This window comes from Neomonachus schauinslandi, chromosome 1 (genome assembly GCF_002201575.2).
Source record: "Neomonachus schauinslandi chromosome 1, ASM220157v2, whole genome shotgun sequence".
NCBI lineage: Eukaryota > Metazoa > Chordata > Mammalia > Carnivora > Phocidae > Neomonachus > Neomonachus schauinslandi.
Genome location: NC_058403.1, coordinates 22,576,470 through 22,604,271, shown reverse-complemented (window position 1 = coordinate 22,604,271; position 27,802 = coordinate 22,576,470). Strand labels below are relative to the sequence as shown.

Below are 27,802 nucleotides of genomic sequence, written 5' to 3'. Positions count from 1 at the left end.
ACAGTTTAAGTTGACAAAAAAATTGAGAGGGAAGTCAAGTGATTTCCCATTTACTCCCTGCCTCCATACATGCAGAGCCTCCCCTGTTATAAATATCAATCATGAGGATGGTACTTTTTTTTTTTTTTTTTAACCAAGGATGAAGCTACACTGACACATTGTAATCACCCAAAGTCCATAGTTTACCTGAGGGTCACTCTTGATGTTGTCCATTCTATGCTTTTGGACAAATGTATAAACATATAACCATCATTATACTATCACACAGAGTATTTTCATTACCTTAAAGGTCCTTTGTGCTCCACCTTTTCATCTCTCCTTAACCACTGATCTTTTTTATCATCTCCATAATTTTGCCTTTTCTAGAAAGTCATATCACTGAAATCCTACAGTAGGTAGCCTTCTTAGATTGGCTTCTTTCACTTAATACTATGCATTTAAGTTCCTCCATGACTTTTCATGGCTTAATACTCATTTCTTTTCAGTACCGAATGATATTCCATTCTCTGGATGTACTACAAATTATTTATCCCTTCACCTACTGAAGGACTTCTTGGTTGCTTCTAGTTTTGGCAATTATGAATAAAGCTGCTATAAACATGTGTGCAGGTCTTTGTGTGAGCATAAATTTTCAACTATTCTGGATAAATACCAAGGGACACAACTGCTGGATCATATGGTGAGACTATATTTAGCTTTGTAAGAAACTGCCGAACTGTCTTCCAAAGCAGCTGTACCATGGTATCCATCACTCAAGGTTGGGTTTTCTTTTTACGTTTTACTGTGTCTCTATTACTCTCAAGCTTTCAATATGCTTTATTGAACATCTCTGCTTGAGCTCTGAGCAATTAAGGCAGGTGGCTGTGTTTTAGGCTTTAAGTGAAGTGATAAGAAAGAAGGATATAGCCTTGGGTAGCCATTTATAAGCTGGCAAAAAGTAACCTCCACGGAGGGAAGAGTGCAAGATGGTGTTGGGATTACAAACAATCACCAGGTCTTATGTGTGAAAGATACCTGCCTTTCTCAGGCATCCACAGGTATCCCTTGTAGCAAATGCATTGGGATACTCGGACTACTGTTTATCCTGTGGATGTAAAGTGGAAATAGAAGGGAAAGCTTAATGGCGAACTAGAGAGATTAAAACTATTTGGTCACTGACAATTAGAGAGTTTTTCAACATCTTATTCTAATAAAGAAAATGAGAATCTGTGGATCCTGGAGGAGAAAAATAGCATTAAAAGGACATAGGATATTAAGGAGAAGTCCTTCAGTTCACCTTAAATTTGACAATTTTTCTAGAGTCTGATATTTCAGTTGAAGATGATTAAAAGAAGAAACCACAGAATAGAAACTCTCAGGAAATTCACACACAAAATATAAAATGTAAATAAAATAAACAGTTATGATAATGTGAGTGAAGTGTTTTTAGGTTTTCTTGATCAGAGGATAAATTATACATTTAAGAAAACAATGTATGCCATATAAATCCAGTACCTACAAATGGTCATATTTTTAAACCAAGTCATATGACTTCTAGCGACCTACGGATATAATCTCTACCATGTTTAGAGCTCTACGGACAAAGATATTCACATTGCAGTGTTTTTCATAAGAATAAAAATTACAGAAAATCACTAAATGTCTTTGTGTAGGAAAATTGTTAAATGTAATAGGGTGTAGTCCGTGTAATCAAATGAAGTTACTAAATTTATACTTGCAAAAATTAACGACAATGTAAAATACTAATTTCCAATATGAAACAAGGTGAAATATGCCAAATAGTATTTTCTCAAGCCATGTTAAGAAAAGAAAATATGTATGAAATATTGAAGAAAATGGGCCAACGTGTTCAAAGGCAGTGTCTATCTGGTTGGTAGGGTATAGACATTTCTAATTTTTTAATTATTAAAATGCAGGAATTTGGGAATAGTAAATATTAATTTGTAATAAAACATATACAGATATATTGTTTCATTTCTCTATCTTATTTATATACTATCAGGTCAGTTTCTTCCATAGGTGTTGAGTTCCTCAGATTTAGGAAGGTTATCAAATCCAGGATTAGGTATATATTCGTTTAAATATGAGGACTAATGATTAAAAATTGTTGTAGGGAAAATATATCATTATTTTTTAATAAGTGAGGATCATTTCATGTAAATGTAAAATACAAGTGTTTTTAACCTATTCACATTAAAATAAAAGAATGTGTATATTCAAATAATGCGCATTGGTTAATTATTAGGGACATTATCCCTAATAATTTGTGGGTAGAGGGAATCCTGTTCCCACTAGTAGCTTACCTATTACTCGTAGAATTGCTTATCTAACTTGAAAATTAACAACAACATAATTTTATTACGGAAACAACCAAATAATCCTGTGAAATAAGAGATTTTCAAATTTAACTACCTATTGTATTTGTCAAAATGCATTTGGTAAATGTTCTGTTTCCTCTCAAACCTCCACCTGTATAGGATCACTTGCCAGATATGAAGGATTTGCTGTTATCTAGGATGTAATAACTGCCCTCCGTATGATAGGATTTGTGCAGACATCACCTTGGTCAATACTACCTATGGACAAAAAAATATGATTTCTGAGGGCTGTGATCAATATTTGGGCAACCAGCCCTTCCTATTATGATCCTTGTCATATCAAATGGGTTCATTGCTAGCCACCGCTTGCTTCCTTTTTCCTGCCTCACTTTGTCCCAACTATATTCTTGAAGTTGTGTCAATCACTCTTTTGTCAAGGTGTTATAAGTTTGTTACATTATCTGCTCTGTCCATCATTATATTGGCCAGGAATGTCCTGGCAAAGAAAAATATAATACCCCTTAGAGTTAAGAAAATATTATTCTGGCAAGTGGCAAATTATAGGCAATTATTGCATGATTTCAGAGCGAAGTGAGCAGTTATTTGCCCAAAGGGAACATGAAATAGCCATGAAGGAAAATGACCCCATGTATCTTGAAAGAAATTAAAAAGTAAGAATCTGTGACAATTAGGGTGCCTCAAGTATCATAAATCTCTCCCTTCTGTTTCTTAATTTCAAATAGAATGGCTAAGAAAGTAAAACATTTACAAAGGAAGGTGTTAAAATCTAAATTTTACTACTACAGTAGCTACTATCAGACGCTCGCAAATAGCCTGGTAAAACATCTAAAGCGCTGTTGTATCAAGAAAGGCGAAATTATTTTCAAAGGCATGGCCGTTAGAAAAAGTGGCGATAATGGAGAAGGAAAAGCAGTAGTAGGATAATCTATTTATAGAGGTTTCAGGCTATCTGCCTATATATATAGTGAATTTTTTTCCTTTGTGGTAATAAAAAAAAAGTCAAAACAGACAATTTTCTAGACAAGTAAATGAATAGGTATAATGGTTTATGACATTTCAAAAATATAAATGAACACACAGAATGTCCCATTTCCTCATAGTACAATCTTAACACACGTGAATTCTGTTAACAGAGACTAAACAAAAATAACATCAGAAATACACAAATAGAAGTAATGTTTAAATCCTGCCCACAAAACACCATTCATGCCTGGGGATCTATGTGTGGATTGTATACCTGCATGCCTTTTGCAAGAACCGATTGCAGATGGAAGAGGTAGAATCTCTCTGAGAAGATAATTTCCACACATAATGCACCTTATCGGCTTCTATCTCTCTGCTACTCCTTGATGTCCATTTTATTGATTCTTTTAAAACAAATTTATCTGCTTTCATTTAACCATGCATCCAGTCCTGTTGATATTTCCTACTACTCAGCTCTTCATAGCTTCCTGAGTCCTGTTCAACTTTCTCTTATTTTTATAAATGGAATAACTAAAGCCCCAACTAAATCTCTGAGACACTTCCTCAGGTAGATGGACACGATGATAATTTGTCTTCAATGTAATTATGAGTCACCTAAAAGAGGGAGGATGCATTTCTATACCTTTTATATCCTGTCCAGTACACATGGCTTAGTCCCATTCAGAGATTTGGTACATTTGGTAATAGCACTCAATGTCTGCACGTGGGAAGCATGCGTTTGGAGTGGGGAGGAGGACGGTGGGCAAGGGCAATTTTTCTACAAGTTGTCCTCACACTGGCAATCCGCTGTGGAGCAGAACTGACCAAAACAAATGTCAGGTTCTATATCATTCTGTCACTGCAATGGGGAATGGATGTGCTTCTGATGGAGTCCTGGAGAGGCACTTCTACCTTTGGCTAAGAAGCAGTTTGAGCAAGTGTGGGAAGACTTTCTTTGAGTGTGGGTCACCCTGCTATCGAGACCTCATGGCAACATAAATTCAGGCTAACTATGCATAAAACCCCTGAGAGCCTGTATTGATAATCTTCCCATAGGTTCACAACTCGCAACTCATGCCTCAGGGATGGAGGGGCAGCCATTCTGGCTCTTCTTGACCATGCAAGTCTGGACTTCTATTCTGAGAGGTTGTAATTACTATTATGATTTTTTAGCATAACATGGCCCTAGACCCCTTTTCCAACTCCATCCAATCTTTATATTTGCACTGTAGTTTTTCAAATTAGACTTCTCTCTGTTCTCCACACAAGCTGTGTGCTTTCATATCCACAGGCTCTGCTTAAGCTCCTCTCTGTCCTACCCATGTCTCTACCCATCTAATTTCTCCTCTTTCTTCAAAGCTTCCTGAAGTTTTTCTCAATCCTCTATTCAGAAATGATCGCCTTCTCTTGTGCCCCAATAAGTGTTTTCTCTAATGACACTTTCACAACCTGATTTATATGATCGAATCATGTGTTTATTCTTGATCTATTCAAGAGTACCAGGGCTTTATTTTTTCATTGTTACCATACACACAGGTACACACACACACTTACTTTCCCTTTCTCTCTCTCTCTCTGATAGTTTGTACACGGTCTTATAATATAAACCTCTACTCAGAAATTTCATTAGTATCTGATGGATCATTGCTACCTTCTCTCCTTCTTCCTGAGTCCTGTTCAACTTTCTCTATTTTTATAAATGGAATAACTAAAGCCCCACCTAAATCTCTGAAACACTTCCTCAGGTAGATGGACACAATGATAATTTGTCTTCAGTGTAATTATGAGTCACATAAAGGAGGGAGGATGCATTTCCATACCTTTTATATCCTGTCCAGTACACATGGCTTAATCACATTCAGAGATTTGGTACATTTGGTAATAGCACTCAATGTCTATTCTCTCCTCCCTCCACCATATTCTAAGAAGATTTAATAGCTAAATTACCTTAAAGGGCACCAGTCAAATTCTACTCTGGCGTAGTTCAACCCCTTGCCTGAAATAAAAGTAATTCGATTTCCAACAATATAGGGGGGGAATCTAATTCTCAGGATTATCAGGTGTGTGTGTGTGTGTGTGTGTGTGTATTTGTATGTCTTAGGCACTTGACCACTCCTGATGTCACACTGAAAAATTTCAGGTTCTACGGTGAAGAGGCTTTTTGGCACAGGTAGTATGCTTTCAAATTTCTTCTGCGACCGTGTGTGTGTGTGTGTGTGTGTGTGTGTGTGTGTGTGTGTGTGAGTGAGACTGTGTGTGTGTGTGTGTGTTTGTGTGTGTAGTATTTTTTGATTCCCTAGAGAAATCAAGAACTGGTGAAAATAAAGGAGTCATTTTCACACCTATAAATGTGCTGTTTCCACCCTCTCCTGAAAAGAGCTGACTGTGACCTTACTTAAGTACAGTTGGTGCCTCGCAGAATGAGGAAAATGTGTGAGGTGGGAACTTCAGCAAAAGAACTTCCTAAATTTATTGTCCTAAATATACTACTATAAAATCAAGCAAAAGAAGAGGTTCTCAAACTGAGGGGTGCTTAGACTTCAGCCATCATATATGTTGACAGCTGCCTTTGCCTCTACTCATCTCAAAAACTCATCCCAGATACCAAGTAAGTGAATCTTCTGTGTAAGAAGATCGCATTCTGCCTGGGGAACACAAATCGCAGACAGTATCTCCCCTATCCGTGTTAGCTTGTTTCTACTCTACCCCTTTGGCCGCCCTGAAGCAAGGAAACCTGCATTTCAGCATCAAATCCCAGCGTGTGTGTTGCAGGGCGGTTCGGGGCCTGGAGGGAGGTGGTGGGGGACTGGATTCTGAGCTCTACAATATTTCTATCCCCCCCACTTTTTACTTCTGCGTCCTCACTGATAAAGAAATGGCCAATGGTCTCGCTGGGTGTGAGGTGAGGCAGTTGAGTATCCTAAGGAACCAGAACGAATGTGCAGATGAAAGGATCCATTGTCAGTTCCAGCCGGCCGCTCTGACCTAGGCCGACCGACCAGGGCCCTGGGGCCAGGGAGTCTGCCTCCTGCTCGCTCTTGCCGCAGGCTTGACATCGCACTCACAAACCTTTCTTAGCCACGGGAGAAATAATGATATGCCCCAACCTTCAGAGAAGGAGAGTTAGTTCTGGGCGCTTGCCACGGCTCCATCACTCCAATTCACACGCGCGCACACGCAGGTGTGTGTACGGGTGGTGGGCGGGCTGAGGAAGAATCCCCGCGCAACTCATCTTTGTACCTTTCCAGGACCTCCCTCGTCGCACTCCTCGCGGGGACCTGGCCGGTGCTGTGCGCTGGGGACGGAGGGCAGAGCCCGCTGAGAGTGGCTAGGGGAGACTTTGGACTTGTCCAAGGACGCAGCTAGCGCTATCAGCCGAGTTTAACGCAGCCCCTCCAACATCTCGCCCCCTCCCCAATCTCCCTTAAGTACCTGCTCTTAACGGCACTGGGTCGACGTAGATGAGGACCACCATTCAGATCTTCCTGCCTACCCTCTACAGAGGGAGGAGACAGGCAGTGTAGACACTAGAGGACAACTGCTTCCCCTCTATCGCGGCAGAGTGGAAAGCGTGGGAAGGGGGCAGCATGCTGAAGGGTTGAGCGAGAGGGAAGGCCTGGGAGAGACAGAATCTTTCCCCTCCCACGCCCTTGGAGGAATTCAAGCGGCAGAATACACCGCCCGCACTCAGATTCCCCGCTCCCGCTAAGTCCGGGCGCGCTTAGAGCCCGGGGCCGGGGGGCCGCCTGCAGCATCAGCATCAGCTCAAGCTTCCGCGAACTGGCCGGCGGCGGTGCAGAACTCCAGGCTGCCCTTCCTCCTCGGCCCAGGGGCGTCCGCAACGTGCGGGTCGCCGTCAGGCTGAGCGTGCGGTCGCCACTCGCAGTCGTGCTCGTGCCAGTCCGATCGCAGCGGCCACTCCAGCTGGAGGCACCGGGAACCGAACCCGCTTCTCCGAGCTCGACTGCTGACGAATTCTGGGGCCGCGCGTCGCGAGAGAAGCGGCCGCCGTGCGGCGCGGAGGGATACACCTCGGCCGCGCCTCCCCACCCCGCGCCCCCGCCCCCGCCCCCGCCCCCGCCTCCCTCCCCGCCCGGCTGTGCTGCCGCCGCGGCGGCCGCTGCTGCTGGTGCTGCCGCCGCCGCCGCAGCTGCCTGGATATAGTGCGGCAAGGAGCGGAGCTTGCAGTCACTTTGCGAGGAGGAGCGCGCGGGCTGCGGGCGGCTGGGGCACCCCGGGAGCGGCGGCGGCTCTAGCTGAGGCGGCCGTGGCAGCGGAAGGTTCTTTCTCCAGGGCTGGACTTAATAACTTTGGAACTGTCCTCCAGTGTCACGTCCTGAACATGAGCCTCCTCCTCTCCTTCTACCTGCTCGGGTTGCTTGTCAGTAGCGGGCAAGGTAGGAGTGTGGTGCTTTATTGCATTTACTTTCCCTCCCCCTTCCACCCAACCAAGAGAGGCAGAGGGAGATACAAGAAGAATTAAATGAAAGAACTAAAGTTATAGTTACTGTTGTTGTTATTTTCACTGTTTATTTTAGCTGCCGCTAAAAATTGTATCTGTTCTGTGGAGACCCTTAAATAAGAGAAAATACAGAATTGGAGATTGGTATCAGTGAGCAGGAGATCGAGGCAAACTGCTTCTTTTTCTGGGATCTTGGCTTGCTCTGATTTTCATTATCAAAAATTGGATGAGTATGTTGGTGTGTATTAACAGTTAAATATCTGAGGTTGAGGAAGGAAAGGGAACGACGATTTGTTACAGAAGCAGCAAAAACTATCAGCATTAAACTCGTTTGTGACATCTCTCTCGTGTGCAAGAAATTCAATTCTTAGAGACTCTTTTTCCTCCCCCTTTCCCAAGACCCCAATTCCTGACTAGGAAGTGAACGATGATGGTTTATTTCTATTGAAACTAAGAGAGGGGCCATGGATGTTGTGTGTAAGACGGCAAATGGATAAAACTAGGCATGTGTTGCAGTCATTCATTTTCAGCACCCCCCCCACCCTTGTTAATACATCAAGGTTGAAAATTTTTATAGCGTCAGATTGTGATTACACCTGTAAGGGATGTTTTAGCTTGTGGAGAACTGGCGAGATTTTTACCTCTTGAGGAAAAAAAAAAAAAATGAATAGCTTATTAAAATAACCTGAGAGAATTTGTGGAAGCTACCTCTGTTTATATAGAGATAGATCTGAATTTATCTTGCTTTGTTTGGATAGTTCACGTTCACATAAAATATATTTATAATAAATGGAAGCATTTTCAACTGTCCAGACAAGTTTGGACATTTAATTGGGAACACAAAATGCTAAAACATGCATTGGTGGAAGTCTTTAAAGAAAAAGAAAATAGATGTAATTTTGTGACGTGTGGTAGTTGCATAGGATGTTATATTATTAGTATGGTGTGAAAATTGTTTTTTGAGAAAACATAAATTACAAGACAAGTTAAAATATCTCCACTATATTCGATTCTAAGCATTTTCTAGCCTCTTCTGTGTTGCTCATTTGGTCCAGCAGGGGGTGGTAGAACTCCATTTTAAACCCAGAAATGGTTGTTTCTGTTCTTCCACACTCACTGGGTCCTTCTATCATTCTTCAGCAGGGCTTGACATTTTGGATACGAAGCCTTCCTTTCTCTGCCCTCACCTCCCTAAAGCTATATAGTGTTAGTGGCTGATGAAACATGATTGGATGCAGATTTTATGTTCAGAATTCAGAATGCAAAACTGAATGTTGCTATAGTTTATAAAGTGTCTTGGTAAGATGCTACTCATTTCCCCTTAATAATATAAAGTATGCAAAATTTCAGTCATAGCAAAATTGCAGATATATTCATCTGAAGCTGATATTAGCCTGGTTAATCACTATTTTAGCAAAGATCAACATATACTTTATGCCCTACAGATATGCTGCTTTTATTTTTGCAGAGCTGCTGATTTATGTTTAACTGTTCATTTATAACATAGACAGGTATTATTGAATCCTAAGAAGCAGTCCCTGAAAATTGCAGTTAAAATACCACTGCAATTAACCGAGTGTAGCTAGTGTGGAGTAAGATGGGGGCATAATAGAAAGCAAGTTTATGCAGACTTACGATTACATTGTGACTGGTTTGGAGAAGAAATATATCTCCGTGGTGGAGTCTGTGAATTTACATTTATGGACACTAAGTGTGTTGGAATTTGGGGGACAAAAGAGAAATCTAGGAATGTTTAAATACTATATGCAGACACAATTTAATTTGGGCTTGTATATGTGACATATCTGAAATTGTGATTCCCCTAATTTATAATTCAGAATGCAGGGTGATTGTACAGAGGGGCTCTAACACTAAAGCATGCCTGAAAAGGAGCCTATATTCACTGTAATGAAACAGGGAAGGAGGAGAGCATCATTCTACATATCTATCTAGTGCGATTTAAAAATGCATGGCACTCATAGAGGTGTAGATGCATATCAGAGAGACCTAGCTTTTGTGAAACTGAACATGTAGTACTTCTGTGCCATGTGTCTTAATGAAGTCAGAGATGCTGGGAAACAGCAATCTTGATCCTGGAGTCCAATTCTCCTATGCTAGTGTTTTGTCCTCCAATTAAGGATGCAGAAGCAAGTATCAGACACACCACTGGAGCAGTTTTTGAAAAAAAGGCATCTAGTGTAACTCATAATTTTGTTTATTCTTTTATAAATGGGGTCGTGGAAAAGCCTCCAGTTAGTGATCCCTGGGCTTGCCTTAGAAATACTAAAATCCCAGCTTGCTGATTTATGTTTCCAACAATATACTTGCAGGAGATTTTATGAAGCATGATTGAAGCTATTGCTTTGGAAAGTGGTGTGCAGTTAGACTGGGGAAAGGCAACGGTGATGTATTCCCTTTTAAGTAGTCAAAACGTTTTGAACTGCAGCAGTTGAACAGCAGAAAATGACAGAAGTGAAAAACTGAGCAACTTAAGTGGTTGCCAATACCATAATTAGCTAACGAGGTCTAATAGTTCTAACTTTCAACACAACATTATTGTTCTACTGTAGTGAGAGCCTTTTTTATTATAGCAGAAATGCTTCTTTAAAAGCCTCTCATTTCCACTGCAAGATTAATATCTAATGAAGTAAGGCTGGGATTTAATTGTCAAGTCTGAATTTAGTGGTCAACGGAAAGGAGATTCTGTAACTCTTAACTTCGGCAATTATTTTTCTTTGTATTCAAAACTTGGTCACAGTCTCTGTCATCATAAATTTCAAGTAATAACCTGAGGCTGTGATTCACAGTGCATTTGCTGTTTGGATCTATGTAAATCCCAATTCCCAAACCGTAATACGTATGGGCTGCTTTCCTGAAGCTTTAACGCTTCCTAAAATTATTGTCTTCTCCTTTTTAAAAATTACTCAAGTGTGATTATAATAAACATCTATTACTGGATGCTTATATGTATGAAATAGAAGGATTTTTGTATGAAACTGTAAGGTAAGAACAGAGCTGTTCATCTCTTTTGCAATCCAGTTCAACCATACAGTCAGAACACTTGCCTAAGCCAAAATCATGGGGAGAGGGAGGTGAATTGCCTGGTTAATTAGTTGAACTTACAGGCATCTGCTTACATGTTCTCTCTCTGGTGAAGTGCTAATAAGTCATCCTTCATTAGAGAAGTGTACCTTCTAAAAATAAAGCATGGGTGTGTGTGTGGGTGGGTGGGTGGGTGACTACTAGTTTCACTTCTACAGGAAGTGTAGGTGTGTGGGTTACTACTAGTATGTGGGTGACTATGAGTTTCACTTCTATAGGAAGGTCTCCACAAACCTGTCTTCAGTGTAGGCTGTGACACAGTCAGCCTCTCTCACGTCCTTTTTAATCTAGTCTGCTCTAATTTGTTGATGTCAGCCTCTTTTGCAACGTTTCTATTGAATCAACTCCATATGCATTTGCACTTAGAGAAGATAGGCTGTGTGAATTAATATTGTTATTGTCAATGAACAACCCAGAGGATTTCCTTTCCTGCTTTATGTCAAAGGAGTTAAGCAGAGCATTTGGCCACTTTAGTTTCTAATGCTGAATTGGAGCCCAGGAGAGCAAGAAGGGAAGGTGGTGGGCCCCGGGGGTCCAGTGAGTCTTTTCAATGACACAGTGGGCTAATGTTCTTCCAGAGGTAATGTCCCATTAGAGAAGCAATTAATGGAAGAAAATAACCTCATTCAGTACAAGAAGAAAGTCAAATTTCATATAATTTAGTAAATAAAATGGCTTTCTTTCAGACATAAAGCTAGTTTGTAATAGGACTGAGAAATGAGCTATAGAAATTGAAGCTGGTAACCAAGCCTAACAGTGTCATTTGTTTTTGTCTATTTCCTTGGGAGGCAGGAATGCGAATGGAAACAAGGTTGCCAATCAGAAGGCCCCATGGAACTAGTCCTGCTGCTCTCTCTGGCTTTTGACATTTGGAAAAAGATTTTAATTTATGTTTTCAAGGTCACTCTCATAGCAGTGAACTTTTGAAAGCATGAAGAAAGTGCTTGATAAGTGGTAGCGCAAGTTTGAATTGCTTTTGTTTTTGTTTGTTTGTTTGTTTTTTATGTGGTCCAGAATAAAATGAGTCCTCTGGGTGTTGTGCAAAATTAATTTAATAATTTTAATATTCTGACAAGGAGGATATCATTGTTTTTCAAGTTTTATTAATCTAGATTCTAAATTCCCTGTGCCTTTTATACTATACCAATTATATTGAAGATAAACCTATTTAAAAGTTTATAAAATAGTTTTAATTTTCCAAATTATATGTTATGAGAACACTTTGAGATGCACCAAGTGCTTTTATGCTTTTATTAAATGTAATCTTCCTGAACTTCATAGAGCCAAGGTATCTTTAATTGTTCAGCAAATAAAAGTGCTTCTATAGGGCGCCTGGGTGGCTCAGTTGGTTAAGCGACTGCCTTCGGCTCAGGTCATGGTCCTGGAGTCCCGGGATCGAGTCCCGCATCGGGCTCCCTGCTCGGCGGGGAGTCTGCTTCTCCCTCTGACCCTCCTCCCTCTCATGCTCTCTGTCTCTCATTCTCTCTCTCTCAAATAAATAAATAAAATCTTTAAAAAAAAAAAAAAAGTGCTTCTATATGGCACTATTTAAAATATTTTAATAACTTTTAACTATTTACACTGTTACAATTATAATAGTGCTGGTTCCAAATGGCTCTCAATGTACTTCCTGGTGTCACATATTCACTTGGGCCACTAACAATTCATCAACCATTACAAGGCATTTTAGAAAGCTATGATCAAATGAAACAGACTTATCTGAATTTAAATAGTTAAAGGGTATGATAGGGAATTTTAAGAGTATTTACGAATGTAATGATCAACAGATGACAGTTTTAAGGATTTCAGGTCAGTTGGTCAGAATTTTCTTGGCTCCATTTTGTTATTAAAATTAGCAGGAAAGGGGAAAGAACACTGGATTTGAAATCAAGATTTAGACCATTAAGTCTCTTGACTTTGAAGAAGTAACTTAAACTCTCAGAGCCATCATGTGCTTATTTGAAAAATCTGACGTAAATATATCTGATAGTTGCTATACTGCCCTGAGGAGCAATTGTGATAATAGGTATGTGTAGGGCTCCTATAAAATATCAACCCTACTGTGCCAGACATTATTATGCCAGATGTATATTATGAATACAGACAAATCTGCCCATGGTTTAAAAACATTCCATTTATTCATTTTTTTTTCTTAAGTCATCGCAAACTTCTCCGTGAATAGGAATACATATGGGGGGGGGGGGAGATAATCTAATTCATTGATAGGGTGGCTCATTCATCATTTACTCATTTATCAAGCATTTATTGAATGCCTGTAGTGCCTCAGACACCTTATTCAGCAGCATTCCTAGGAATGGTTGTATAGGTTGTGTGATGAACAACTCCAGGGGGCGCCACTCATAGTCGTGGTGTTAGAATACATATTTATTTTCACAATTTTCCAGCAGATGGCAGTAAAGGGTCTTGAGGAATGGGTTTCTTATTGTATGATAAATCCCTTTTATGGGCCAACACCAGGTTGGTATTAGTCGAGGAGAGGCTTAGGATGGGCACACGATTAGGATAAGTGATTTACTAAAGATCCAAATAGTAGCTAGAACTCTGGTCTCTAAACTTTTAATTCAGTTCCCAAACTTTTGCAGCAGCTTAAAAAAATTAACATTTCTTCAGCTCAAAGTAATGGTAGTATTTAAATTTTGTGCCATTTTGTCAGTTAATCAATTAACAAATACTTGTTCAGGCCTTACAATTATTATAATGGCAGCATCTTGTAACCCTATAGACCACTGGCTGGAAGTGCATTCACCTTGTAACGAATGATCAGCAAGGGACTGTTAACTATTCTATGGATGAAGAAATTGAGGTACAGAGGAATTACTTGATTTGCCTATATCAATTATGGTTAGGAGTTATCTGGAATTAGGATTAGATTTTCAATGCCTACTTTTAATGTATTTAATGTATTCGTTTGAAAATTTGCATGTGTGTGGAAGGCGTAGTGCATAGAATTCAACGCTGATAGTTGAGAAGGCAAAAAATGTAAAAGCCAAGTAAGCATATGAGAGATCAGTTAACTGGTCAACAAAATGTTGCAAAATGAGAAAAGATATATAATTAATTAAAAATTAAAGGGTCTAAATAAGCCCTTAGGAATTCAAAAACTAGAAAGAGCTAAAATTTGTTGAGTATTTGCTAACTGCCAGGCTCTATTGTAAGTACTTTACATGTACTAAGTAGCTCAATATGTACAACAGCCCTCTCATTATTAATTGTACTACTATTCCTCTTTTACACTTGAGGGCGATGAGGCATAGAGAATTTAAATAACTGTCTAAGTTTGCACAGCCAGGAAACAAATATGTGAACTCAGGACATGTACAAAGATTTGCCCTTTAACCATGTATTAGATTTGCCCTTTAACCATTGCCATTCACTGAAGCAGAAGGGGATTCAACATGGAAGATGGAGAAGATAAGACAAGGAGTTAACAACAGGTGAACACATGGTGAGAAAGGATGCTCCCAGTGTTCAGAGGACAGAACAATTCAATTAATTAATTTAAGAGTTTGGAAAGGTGAGTTGTTGGACTCGATTGTGGAAATATTGGTGGCACTGAGAGGCAGAAAGGCCTTGAGGTCAGGCTGAGCTTGACTCTGGTGTAGATCTTCAGGAGCCATTGTTTGGGCAGGAGAAGAACAAGTTTTAAGTTTTGTTTTGTTTTTAAGTCTCCTGGCCATGCATGGGGTGGACCAGAGGGAAATGAAAAAGGAGTTGAGGGGTCATGTTATATGTTTCTCTGGAAAAATTATTGGATTTTAATAAGGCATTCGATTTGAGAAATTAGGAAGCAGGTGGTACCTGAAATTTTAAGTCTTTTTGACAGAAAGAATGGTTATCTTAATAGAAATAGGGAAATAGATAAATAAGACCACTTATTTTAGGCGAGAGGTGTTTTGTTTTTGTTTTGCCTGTTCGTAGTTTTCTACATTGATAGTTGAGTTTGAGGTATCCATGGAACGTCTAGATAGAAATGTCATCAGTAACTTTGGAAAGGCCAGCTGTTGATCTTTTCATTTCAGAATTTTTCTCCACTTTTATTTAACTTTGTTCTCTTGTTCTTCCATCACTGTTTGCTCTAATATTATTTGGTATGTGTGTGTCTGGAATTTTGAGTAAAATTTCAGAAGCATATAGGTCAAATTTCTTTTATTATATATTCTTAATTCATTTTCACTGCTTATGCATAGCTTTATTTTTCTTTTTTTATTCTGGGGAAACAAAACATGAAGAAATAGGAAAATAAAAAGGAAATGAAAATAAACTAATATCAAAAATTTTGATATGAAATATATAGAATTGGACATTTTTCTGTTAGTCTTCAAGGGAACTAGTATTTTTTTTTTTTTTTTAAGATTTTATTTATTTATTTGAGACAGAGAGAATGGGAGAGAGAGAGCACATGAGAGGGGGGAGGGTCAGAGGCAGAAGCAGGCTCCCCGCCAAGCAGGGAGCCTGATGCGGGACTCGATCCAGAGACTCCAGGATCATGACCTGAGCCGAAGGCAGTCGCTCAACCAACTGAGCCACCCAGGCGCCCCGGGAACTAGTATTTTTGAGTGCCTACTGAATGCCAGGGAGCTGTGCTGGGCGTTTTCACTCATTGTCTCATTTAATCCTGATAAAATCACCTTTGATAGATGATGTCTTAAGATTGAGAGTGTCGGATTGGCCTTGAGCATGTTCTGAGTATGTTCTGTGGCTGACACCCAAAGTTGCAGCCAAAGTGCAGCCTACGCGTTTAAGATATAATTCGGTTCCTTTGTTTGTGTGTTTCTTTGATACAGGATTGGTTAATAGGGGGATGATGCAGGAACTGTGTTGTTCCATATATCACTTCTTCAGCTCATTAATTTTGAAGTGATTAAGAGCAAGCTTTCTCACTATAAAGAGAAAGCCTTAGCAATCTATGAAGATGTTAGTGAAAAATATGAAAATATGAAAAATCAACTCAAGTGCTTTCTTTTACTGCAAGTATTTGTTTGTTTAGCAGTTTAAGAACCATCTTGATTTCCCGTATATTATGTATCTGGAAATATTAAGAGTGCAGCTCACTTTCTCCTGTGTTAAAATGATATATTTGTTTTTACTTTTTTAAAGGCTACACCCTGGATCATAGTTTTCATTTTAGAATGAATGTCCTTCAGGCCTTGCATCTTGAAAGAAGATACAAATGCTAGGTACAAGCATCAGTAAAGATTTAACTCTTCTGGTATTTTAATTAAGATTATTATGGTTGTTGTTAGTGCTTGGTTACACATTTCTGTAGGTTTGGAATTTTCTGACCTCTAATCCTGTCTTTTCCCATAAGCCGTGATATTTTTTACTGCGTAATTTTGCAGGCACCAGCGTTTTTCAGGGAGGCAAATATGGTGTTAGCATACAAACACATGCCACCACTTTAAAATAAACCGATGTAATAAAGCTAAGACTTACAGTAGAGTACATCCTAATTTAAGAAAATAAGCACACATATACTTTGTTCTAAGTATTAATGAGGGTTGTAGACAGTTTTTCTAATATTATAACTTGTCCATTCTCAACCAGCTTTTTAATAACTACAATACTACTCTTTCTGATTATTTTTATATTTATTGCCCTCCTTAATTTACCTCTGATTATTATTATCTACCAATGACAAATATTGAATATACCGCCTGAGCAGAGCGGTTGCATCTTTATATTCTAGTGATAGTTTTGTGCCATTGATGAGAGAAATCTGAAACACAGATCATGTGAAGATTAAAATATAACATGAAGTATATGCCATAATCTTTGTCAAACTACTGATCAATGATATTGACCTGTTTTTTTAAAATTTTCTTTATTTACTTACATAAACCATTTATAATTTTCTAATGTTTCTAATGCCAAGTGAAATTAAGTACATTTTCAATCCTGTTCAATTCTTTTTCATACTCTTTATCACAAAATCACTGGCTTCACCCTACCTATTGTATAGATTATATACTAATATTTTAAACTAGGTTAAACTTTTGAATTATCAAAGGGTTAGAGTTACATTATAGAATTTAATGATTTCAAATATACATATTATATAATGAGACGTACTAGTTAAGAAAAACTTTGATGGTCAACTTAAATTTATCTACTTGAAGTCCCACGATTACCCTGAAATGTAGATACTATTCCCGATTTAGAAAAGAGGAAAATGAACCTCGAAGATACCAAATTACTTGTCCAAGAAGAAACTCTTGAAAAATGGTTGGCTTAGAACTTGATATAAATATTTTATTCTAGATGCAGCATTTTTCCTATTGTAACCTCTGTGCTTTTACAGAAATACATTTTACTCCTATTAATGGAGCAATTCTCAGAAATAACTTTGTGGTACAGTAGATACTTTATGTTACTCTGCCCTTCAAAGTTACTTTTGGACTGTGTTTACAGGATACATGCTGTTCATTTTAGAGGACTCCCTTTCACTTGACTTATTCGGGAATTCCTAACTTAGAACTGTTAAGACGTCTACCTTTTATTCACTTGCAGGATCCTGTATTCTTAGCCCCGTGCTTGTTACTATGAACACCGAACACTTTTGCGCCATTTCTAAAATTCCCAGACTTGGGCCCTGTGTCAACACATCTCATTTATTTTACACTTTTCTTAACTTTCTTTGCTCGGACAATTCCTATTATTTTTCTTCAAAACTCAGCTCAGCCATTTCATCACTGAAGACATTTTTCTTTCTCTCAACACATATATACCCAGTCAATGTGCAAGACACTGAACATACAATCATAGATGGTAATATACCTGAATTCTGCATGTCAGACTAAACTGTAATTGTATGTGACCTTCTGTGTGAACTCCCTCAGAGCAAGAATGCCTTTCCATGCTGGCTTGCCATTAAATACAATGCACTTGGTTAGGGAGTTCACTGTAAATTCGTATGTGTATTCCTGAAACATAGTAGATGTTTAGTAAATATGTGCTAAATAAATATTTAAATATTACCCAGCAGGAGTAAAACAAACTATTTAAAAATATATTTGGTTTTGACTGTTGGGAATATATTATCTGTTGGTCTGGGTATTTGTTCTAATAATTTTGTTTATATCACTACTGTACGTGATAGGCCTTCAATAAATATTTGAGTATCTATAAAATAATCCAGTCAGAAGGAAAGAAAAGATAACCTGCCTTATCTCCTGTACTGAAAATATATTAGACCAGGAATAAAGCAGACTTTTAAATCTTGCTATAAGATTTGTTTTTTTGAAGCCTTATCTAAGACATAGGAGACCATTATGTCGTTAAGGTTTCAAAGTCTTCAGTACATAGAAATAAATGAGGGAGATATAATATGTTGATAATGGTATAATTAAACAGATTAGATATTGTCAATAGTAGATGCCTGATTTGTCAATAGAACAAATATTTAAAGTCCTCAGAAATCAAGATAATCCCTGGGGTTAATTAAAAGTTGATTATTCAGTCAATGATTATTGGAAGCCAATTTTAAACTATATGTATAGGAAGACAAGCAAGATAAGAGTATTTTGCCTTATTTTTTCATAGGCACTTGAATTTTGTTTCTTTTTTTAAAAAAGGAAATTCAGCTTAACCCAGAAACTTGCTTTCTTATCTGGTAGCCATGTTTTGTCATGATTTTATGATGTTTTCTATGTCTGACTTCAATGGTAAGAGCATTTAAGTTAATTGGACAAAATACATTTTCAGATACTCCAGAATGTCTTTATCACCTATTTATTTGTCTGCCTTCCATTTATCCCCTAATGTTACTGGTATTGTGTATGCCACTTCTAACTTGAAACACAGTTTGCAATTAGAGATATGACCACTGTTTCTGATTCATCCATTTTTTTTTACTTTCATCCCCCCCCCGCCCCCAAATTTCACATAATGTATGATCACTTTAATTGGTTATCCACGTGAGTCATTTTGTTTCAGAGCCGGCTCATGAGCCCCATGCTAATGCATTTTATCTCTGTGGGCATTGTGCGTGGTCGGCAATTTAGCAACAAAATTCAGCACAGGTTATTGAAAGATACTGTGTCATTCTCTGTACTTTACTGAAAACTTTCACAATCATATCCAAAGTGGATAGGAAGTATTCAACTCTAGTATTCTCACGATCTCGTCTGATCTCTCATGATATTTAAATAATACTTAGTACAGAATCCTGAGTAATTATGAAGTACCCTAAGTTTCTAATGTATTTTCTCTTTCAAGTTCTTGTTCTGTTTCTATTGTATGAAACATTTTATTAAAAATACCCTCCATCCTACTCTGTGCATTAATAGAGATTATTTGGAGAAAGATGACTTCTTCAAGCAGAATGTCGCTCCTTGCTAGGAAAATCAAAGGATTAACCTTACTGACTATGGTGGGGCAGGGGACTTGTTAACTTTCACTTGTCTCTTCCCATTTGGCTGCCTCTCAGCTCCTCATTTAGAAGTCTCCACATCTCAGGTGATGTACCTGCAAGTGGATTTATGATGGGAGAAGGGAAGTTGTCCTAAGAAGTGTAAATTGTCTTTGACTAATTGTGACTCCAGGACATATTCTGACTCAGCAGAAAGGCATGCAGGGAGCTAAGAATGAGAAAGGAAAGTAAAAACTGTTAGTAAAGATCAAGTACTGTTTTGTTTCGAGGGTGATTCATCAGCTAAAAGGTAAGGAAGGAAGGAGTGGTGGGGTAAGACTTTGAAGAGCTGGGATAAAGGGTGACAGTTATATGCATACAAGGGGAGAAGGAGATGCCCACCTAAACAGAGAGGGACTACAGACAACCTTGTGCCCTCAAGGAACAGTGTCTGTTTGTAAATATTTCATGAATTAATTGAATGAGGGAAGAGTCAGAGAGAAACAAAGCAAGACACTAGTTACAGTGGTTAAGGACAGATTTTAATCAGTAATTTACCATATTGGGAAGGAAGGATATTACTCTATTCAATAGGGTAAAGAGCCTAGTGTTGCTTTGTATAGAGGTGACCAGGTGACCGGGTGTTTTAAAGAGACAATGAAGAAATAGGGAGGAAGGTACATGGGGGCTCAGTAGAGTCAGGGAAGTGAAAAAATTACAAAAAGCAGGAAGGGGTGGTTTGGTCTGTTTGAAACCGCCTGAGTTTGTTAACTGGTGGTTATCAAAGTTAGGCTCTTACCCTCCCACAGAGATTGGGAGATAGGGGTCCTATCTTGAGGTGTGGACATAAACAAACAGGGAAGTCTTTTGGCAGCCTTGAGTTTTCTCAGGCACTTTAAGTCATCCCAGGGATGCAGCCTTGAGCTGTTAAAAATAATGTAAATGCTTCATTCAAATCTTTATAGGTCAGGGTTGAGACCTAGTTGTGAAGAGAGCTCAGCGGAGCCTGGTTAGAATTTAGTAAAGGGGAGAATGTCGGAAAAAAAATCTGTCAGTCACCGTGCAGAGTACTTTCTTATGGGTTACCTCATTTTTATATTCACAACATATATGGGATTTCTGAAGTATTATTTTACAGATCAGGGAACTGAATTTCATAAAAGTTAAGTGTCATCTAATAAGTCAAGGACTTGAAATTCAAATTTAGCTAATATTTGGTTCTAAAACTTTACTCATTTTTCTGACTTAAACATGGTACCTTTGAAGCAGCAAGGGATAGCTGAAGGGAAAAAGGAAGTACTAGGGGTAGCTTTAGTAGTTTCAGGTTTTTACCACTCTTTCTGGCTATTTCTTTTGAATGGCTGAATTCCAGGTGAATGACTACCAGTTAGCAAATGAGTAAATCTTTTAGGGGCCTAAAACATTAATGAGCATAGAGAACTAATAGGATTTAGAAATATTGGGTTCATGGCAGTTTGATTGTCCAGGTTAGTGTAATTCATTATAGCATTAATATTTAAATATAAACTGTATTTTTAAATGGCTGCTCTTATTGTAAAAACTGGAGTCATGAATAATTCAGTAAGTCATCAGTTTGTGATTGACTTACTGAATACTTTCATAATGAAATTACATCAGTTTAGGATGCTTTTCAGGTCAAAGAAGAAAAGGACACATTTAGGAGGGCTTAAAAATAAAAATCTATTATAGCATGTAAGAAATCATCTGGAGGCAGGTTGGGACTGCATGTTTCTCCTTGGTTTTTGCTATTTTTCCTCGACTTTATGGAAGAAAGTTGTCTGCAACAGTTTCATGTATCACGTTCTTCTACAATAAAATCTTAAGTTAGAAAAGATAAATATGCCACTGGCCTTGTATTACAAAAAAAGGATACATTCTCATATATCATCCGCAGACTTCTCTCAGTTCTCATTGGCTAGAATTGTATCATAGAAACTCCCCTAAACTAATGGCTGGTGAGGAGAATGTCATCACCATGATTTCCCCTGATGAATCACCTCCTTTCTGTTTCTGAGGGGAAGGTCGCCCTCCCTTGAAGCGTCTGATTGTTCCATCAAATTCAGTGTTCATTTACTGAAGAACGAGGGAGAAGAAATAGGGTGCAGTGGGTGGTCAGGTGTGTCTGCCACAAAGATGTTGAGGGGGCCCTTTTTGACAAAGAATGTAAACTATGTCAGAAGTCAATATTTATTAAGCACTTACGGTGTGCCGTTTCAGTGTACTTTGTATGTGTGATCTGATTTAATTCTTCAGACTTACTTGTGAGGATGATTCTGTTTTAGAGAATAGGATGGGAACAGATTTTGAAGTGTTTGAATGACCTGTCAAACTCACAAAGCTACTCAGTGGCAGAGTTGGGATTGGAACCCCAGCTGGCTGGCAACAGAGTCCTCTTTCCTTGCCAGGTGGCTGTAAAAGGAAACTGTTAACATTGGGCATAGTTTCACTATTGTTAGCATTGAAGAATGGTAGGTAAGGATGCTAACTTCCTTTGTGAACACGGTATATCCTGGGAAGTCTCCTGAAAAAGCTGTTATATACTTGATCTTATTTAATATCTGTGTTTACACATCTTTTACTATCTTTTTCTTTTTAAATTTTACAGATAATGAAATTAAGAGAGAGTGTGATAAAACAGTTTACCTGAGGTCACATAGCTATAAAGTGGCCAAAGTGGGATTTGACTAAAGACTTACTTTGAATTTGAGGGCTTGACTGCTTCCTGCTAGACAGTGTTTGAAGACTGTATGTATGTATGTATGTGTGGCATGGCTGGGGTAAAAGATTTGGGGTAAAACAAATCATATAAACCTGACTGGTTTTCCAGAATCTTATGATATCAAAGAAGTTAATTTTTTAAAGGAAATGTATTTCATTTTCATTGCTTTTTTTCCCCCAAACTAGACAGGAGAATAATGTTCTCAAATTTAAGGGGGCCAAGGAAAAATATTCATTTGATTTCTGAAAGAGTTGAATGAAAAATAGAAATGGAGGCCAGGGTCTCCTTTAGAAAGAGAAATGGACACTGAAAACAAAATATTGGTTTGATATTGAGTGATGAGACAGGCTAAGTATTGAAATGAGTAAACTCACTAATCAGGGTGCTAATCTACTACATGCCTAGACCAAGATGTGAACCACACCAGTTCCTGGCCTCTAGATGGTTTCTTCCTGAGACTACACAGTGAATTAAAAGGCAGAATAGAGATTAAGATGCTTAGGGTATAAAACTCTGTGTGTGCTCTGTAATTACTTTTTCTTAGAAAACTATTCTTCTTCTCCCCATCCCCTACCCCCATGCCAGGTACTCTCACCAACACTGTTTTTATGAATGGCCAAATATATAAAATTATATATACATATATATATATATATATATATATATATAGAATGGGGGGGGAGTGTGTGTGTGTGTGTGTATGTGTGTACACCTACGTATACATATATATATATATATATATATATAAACCTTGGAAAATCATTCCATCATTCCATGCTGTGTCAAAATGCTTGATATATTTATTCCATTATTTTCATTAGGGCTGAAATTCATGAATATTTTAAGTGATTTCTTCTTTGCTGCTTTTTGCCTCTAAGAAGAAAATGTACTCCACGATAAAACATTGGACTTATTATTCACACTTAGTGTAACTGAAGACTAATTAGCTAGTGTTTAATTTCTCAAGACTACAAAACAATATCTGTTGTCTCTCTGTTATACAAAATGAACAGCTAAGCAGCTCTCCCACCTTATTTTTTAAAACAAACTCCCAGTACACAAACATTCATAATTTATGATGTTTTCCGTCAAAACATATTCCCTGAATATAGATAAAATCAGCATTTGGAACATGGATGCTTTGGTTCCAGCTCAGGGACTGTGATTGAAATGCATGCACATGCTTGAAAAATTCTTCATTTTCATTTTCCCCAATTTGTAACTGCAGACATGAGGGCTGCTAAGTTTCTCGCAGTGTTATGCTCTCTTTTACATTGCACTGTACAACTGAGTTATAACATTTGTTTCAAAGCTGCTGAACAAATTGTTTAACATATTTGTAATATCACAGTAAGGATTAGATCATAAAATGTAGATACACATTCTCTTGTATCTGTGTTTGATTGTCATGTCCCTTTTGAGGATTACTAAGTAGATAATCTGCTTCTATTTCTGATGACAGAGAACAAATTCATTTGTGTAAAGAGCTTTTGTGAGATATGTTGCTAATGTTTTTCATATAAAACATTTCTGTATTTGCAGGTATTCAAGACAACTGAGTTTACTTATTTGCAGCCAAGTAATAGTGTTCAAATTAAATAGTGTCTATTAACTTTATCATTGACTGGTTTATGGTTTTATGGAGATAAAAGTATTTTGAGAAGAGCCTTCCTTTTTCTATAAATGGCATTGAATCATCCCATTTTAAAAGATGTCTTTGATATTCTTTTAGTCCTTATGGTTTGGTGACACCAGTCAAAATTGTTTCTAAAGTGTTCAGAATTCACATCGCGTGGCTGGTTGTTGAAGCGTTCTGCCTGAATGGTTGGGTTCTAAATGAATTCGTGCCAGCACATGGCAGTTCCAGCCATTGAGGCCAATGGCTGGTTAGTGCTGGGGCAAAACTCTTTCCCATGCACAAGTTGGTAGTGGTTTCCTGAAAATAAATTTGGATCCTGTGGCCCAAATGATGTCTTCAAGAAATAACTCAACATCTGTGTTTTATTTCCAGCTCTGTTCCATACTCAGTGAAGCCCAGATCTCTACTTAGAGCTAAATATCTTTACATTCCCTTCGGCGTCAAAGCAAAAGTTTTGTTAATTTTACTTGCAAACATTTTTACTTTGATTTGTGGGCATGCAAATGCTTTGAGCCCTCAAAATATTCTTTCATGTCAGAGGCTGTGTGATGGTGAAGAGCACAGAGTCTGAACGCTGGCAAATTTAAATTCAAATCCCGTTCACCCACTTGCTTAATGAGAGATGGCAAACAAGTGATTCACTTCTCTATTCCTTAATATTCTCATCTGTAAAATGGGGTTAATAATAGCACTACTTGCATAGTAAGTGTTCAGTTAATATTAGCTATCATTATTAATCACTCTAAAGCCAAGGTGTAATTACATATTTTTTTTTTTATAATTTGTTAACCAGCCTTCCTTAAAAGGCTTCCAAAGAGTTTGGCTCTGTGAAAAACAGTGCTGTGGTAAGATGTCAGATTTTTTTTTTTTTTTGAGGTGATTATTAGTTTTGGAGAACTGTGTTGTCAACTGTGTTGTCACTGCACCATTGATTACATTCTGTTTAGTTTTCCCACACATTGTGAAGGGTGGATGGCAGCTGGTCAGTTTGGCATTTGGGACCTTTATGGTATCTGGGGTCTCTGCTTTTCTTTGTTAGCTGTTTGCTGTCATGGTGCAGGGCATCACAACTGAGGCAGAACGAGGAATTAAGGATAATTACACCATCTATTATGTGACCAACTGAGAACTGTTTAAATTCTGAATCTAGTGCCAAGTTCTGTCTCGCTCTCAAGGACTTCCTCCTCTTCCCATAATCCTACTCAGACTCGTGTCTGGGTTTAGGGGGAAGCTTATTGTCCTTGTTTGTTTCTCTACTCTTATCCGTCCTTAATTCGAATGCGGCTCTTGGTTCTGCCTGGAATTTGGGCAGTATCTGTACTACTGACTGTTGGTTTGCAATCTGGCCCATATCATGGCAGGGTGGGGGGAGGCAAGAAGAGACTAAAGAAAGAGGCAGATTGGTAGGTGTCAGGTTTAATAAATTTACAGACAAGGCTTATGTTGAGTGCCCACAGACAGTAATCTCTGCACCTACAGGCCACAATCTTGAAAGTTTATATAGAAGCCTGAACTGGGTGCAGTCATGTATGCCAACCACATGGTCTCGCCAACACATTGTTCTCTCAAGGATGCGTACTTGAAAATGGCTCCCATTGTGGGAACAGTTGGCATAGTGCACTAAGGCCTGGTGAGGAGGTGAGGAGCCTCCAGTTGCCTGTGTCCAGCTCGTGGGTCAGCTGGCGGTCATGTCCTCTTGATGACCTCCTCCAACACTGATGTTTCGTATAGTCTGTTTCCACAACATGATCAATACAGGTGGTTCCCACACTACTGAATAAGGCTCCACCTCAGCTCCCACTGACCCTGGTATGCTCAGAGGCTTAGCATTAGCAGTTCCTCTCTTACGACCTAGCTAGTTGTAACACCCCCCCACCGCCCTGCACCATCTCCTAGCTGCTGGGTTTTCTGGTTTATTTAAGCTTTAGTGATCTTCAACATCCCCTTCCCTGGCCAAGGTGGTTCAGTGGCAATATAGTCTCCTCTAATATTTGCATCATAATAAAGGAATTATAGGAAAGCTTGTTAAATCTCTTGCACAGTGCAGTAGAGTTAGTGGAGACTTAGGGGAGGAGCATACCTTGGGCCCTCTGGGTCCAACTAGCCTTCCCAATCTTTGTTCCTTATTGTAGTCAGTCATGCCCATGCCCTTTGCATGCTTGCAGATAGAAAACAAAGAAAAAGCCCTGTTCTGCTCTCAAATCTCTGAGTGGTGATAGTAGTAGACATTATGGTGGTAGAGATGGTAGGGCAATCTGGCCAGTTGCCTTCTGGGTCCCACCAAGAATGACAACACAAAGAAGGAAAAGGTAACTCTCTGACACTGGACAATCACCTGTTTTCATCATTCCCAACAACTAGTTGCAGTTCTCTTTTTAGGGAATGGGGAACTGTCCTTAGAGCAGGTGCACTCTTCCTTCTCTGTGGATCATGTTTTATAACCTCTTTGCTCTGAGTCATCCGTTACTGATATTTAAAGGGACACTTGTTATGAAAATACTCTTTTCTTTCAAGTGCCTGGATTTTAACTCTAAAATCCTAGCATTCAAAGCTACCCATTCTGCCATGCTCTACTTAAAAGTGCCATTTGAAAATCAAAGCTAACAGTGACACGTTGGTTCTCCACTCTTGCACTCCCTGTCAAGGGCTGCATGGCTTAACGGACCGAGTGCAACGTCCCAGGCAGCAGGTTCAGAGAGCTGCAAGATGATGAAGACTCTGGGGTGTAGACATATCAAAAGGAAATGGAAACATGAAAGAGGGGCAGTGAGCAGATTGTGATCATTATGTTTACATAAAGTAGAAGGATTGATTTGATGCCCAACTAAAAATCCCAGAATAATTTTCTAGAGGTAGCTTTTAGACCCTTCATAAGATGGCAGTTTTGAATTCTCTGTTTATCATATAAAATGAAGCTCAAACCCTGCTTTATTTTTGAAACCTTTCTTAGTCATTCCAAACTACCTTTCTCTCTTATAAACCCCTGGAATATAGATTAGTACCGCCCATTTATAATCTCATATAGTCCTGGGTTGTAAAGTATTTTAATTTCACTGATCTTGTCTTCTAAATCAGATTCTAAGACAAAGGCTTTGTGTTATGTGATTCACATAGTGGATGCTCAGTAAAGAGCTGTTGAAAAAAAAAATAAATGAATGATGCTCTTATAGTGCTATTTATATTTATAATATTATAAAAGTAGAGATTTAAAACTGTGACAAAAGGAATTTGTGTTAAATGAAAAAGATAAGTATCTGGCTGTGAGGACTCACAGATTAGCACATCTTACTGATAAATGTTATAGAATATTTGCTCTTTTTTAAAAGAGTATTTTTTTTTAAAGATTTTATTTATTTATTTGACAGAGAGACACAGCGAGAGAGGAAACAAGCAGGGGGAGTGGGAGAGGGAGAAGCAGGCTTCCCGCGGAGCAGAGAGCCTGATGCGGGGCTCGATCCCAGGGCCCTGGGACCATGACCTGAGCCAAAGGCAGACGCTTAACGACTGAGCCACCCAGGCGCCCCTAAAAGAGTATTTAAAAAAAAATAAATATACGTATAATTCAAGATTTATAAATATATCCATTGCCTCCAAAAAAAAATATATCCACCACCTCCAAAAACAACACCAACAAAAAAAGATTTATTGATTCATTTTAGAGAGAGAGAGCATAAGCGGGTGGAGGGGTAGAGGGAGAGAGAGAAGAGAGAATCCTCAAGCGGACTCCCTGCTGAGTGCAGAGCACCAAGATCAGGACCTGAACCGAAATCAAGGGTCAGGCACTTAACCTCTACTGAGCCAGATAAATTTTTATCTGATTAGAACAGTTTTGGTGGAAATATAAATTAAATAATCAAAGTTGTCCTAAGTTCTCTGAAAATATATACTTAAATATTAAACTCGTGTTTTTCCTTCATATTAATTCACTAGTTTGAGTTAGCAATTTAATAAGGAATATTTATACTTCCTTCTCAGTGATCTCTCTTACAAACTTTTAGAGAAGAGAGCAAGTAAGTATAATAGTCAGAACCCCAGAGGTTTATCTTCTGGTATACACTTTAGTTACTAATGTGCATTCCCTACCTACCTAAATTTCTTTTTTTTCCCCCCCGACTCTTAATAGTCCATAGCAAAAGTCTATTTCACTTATAAAAAATATGGAATGACTTTTCAAATGGCACCACCCAGA

The 27,802-nt window shown here is 38.5% G+C and overlaps 1 protein-coding gene across 1 annotated transcript in view; it reads left to right on the top strand.

The window, feature by feature from the left end:
• Positions 1 to 7,539: 7,539 nt before the first annotated feature.
• NCAM2 (neural cell adhesion molecule 2) overlaps positions 7,540 to 27,802 on the top strand; it is a 528,788-nt gene continuing 508,525 nt past the window's right edge. The window contains exon 1 of the mRNA XM_044913789.1: positions 7,540 to 7,699. Within this exon, the coding sequence (XP_044769724.1) occupies positions 7,645 to 7,699 (55 nt within the window). The 5' untranslated portion in view covers positions 7,540 to 7,644. The remainder of the gene's footprint in view (positions 7,700 to 27,802) is intronic.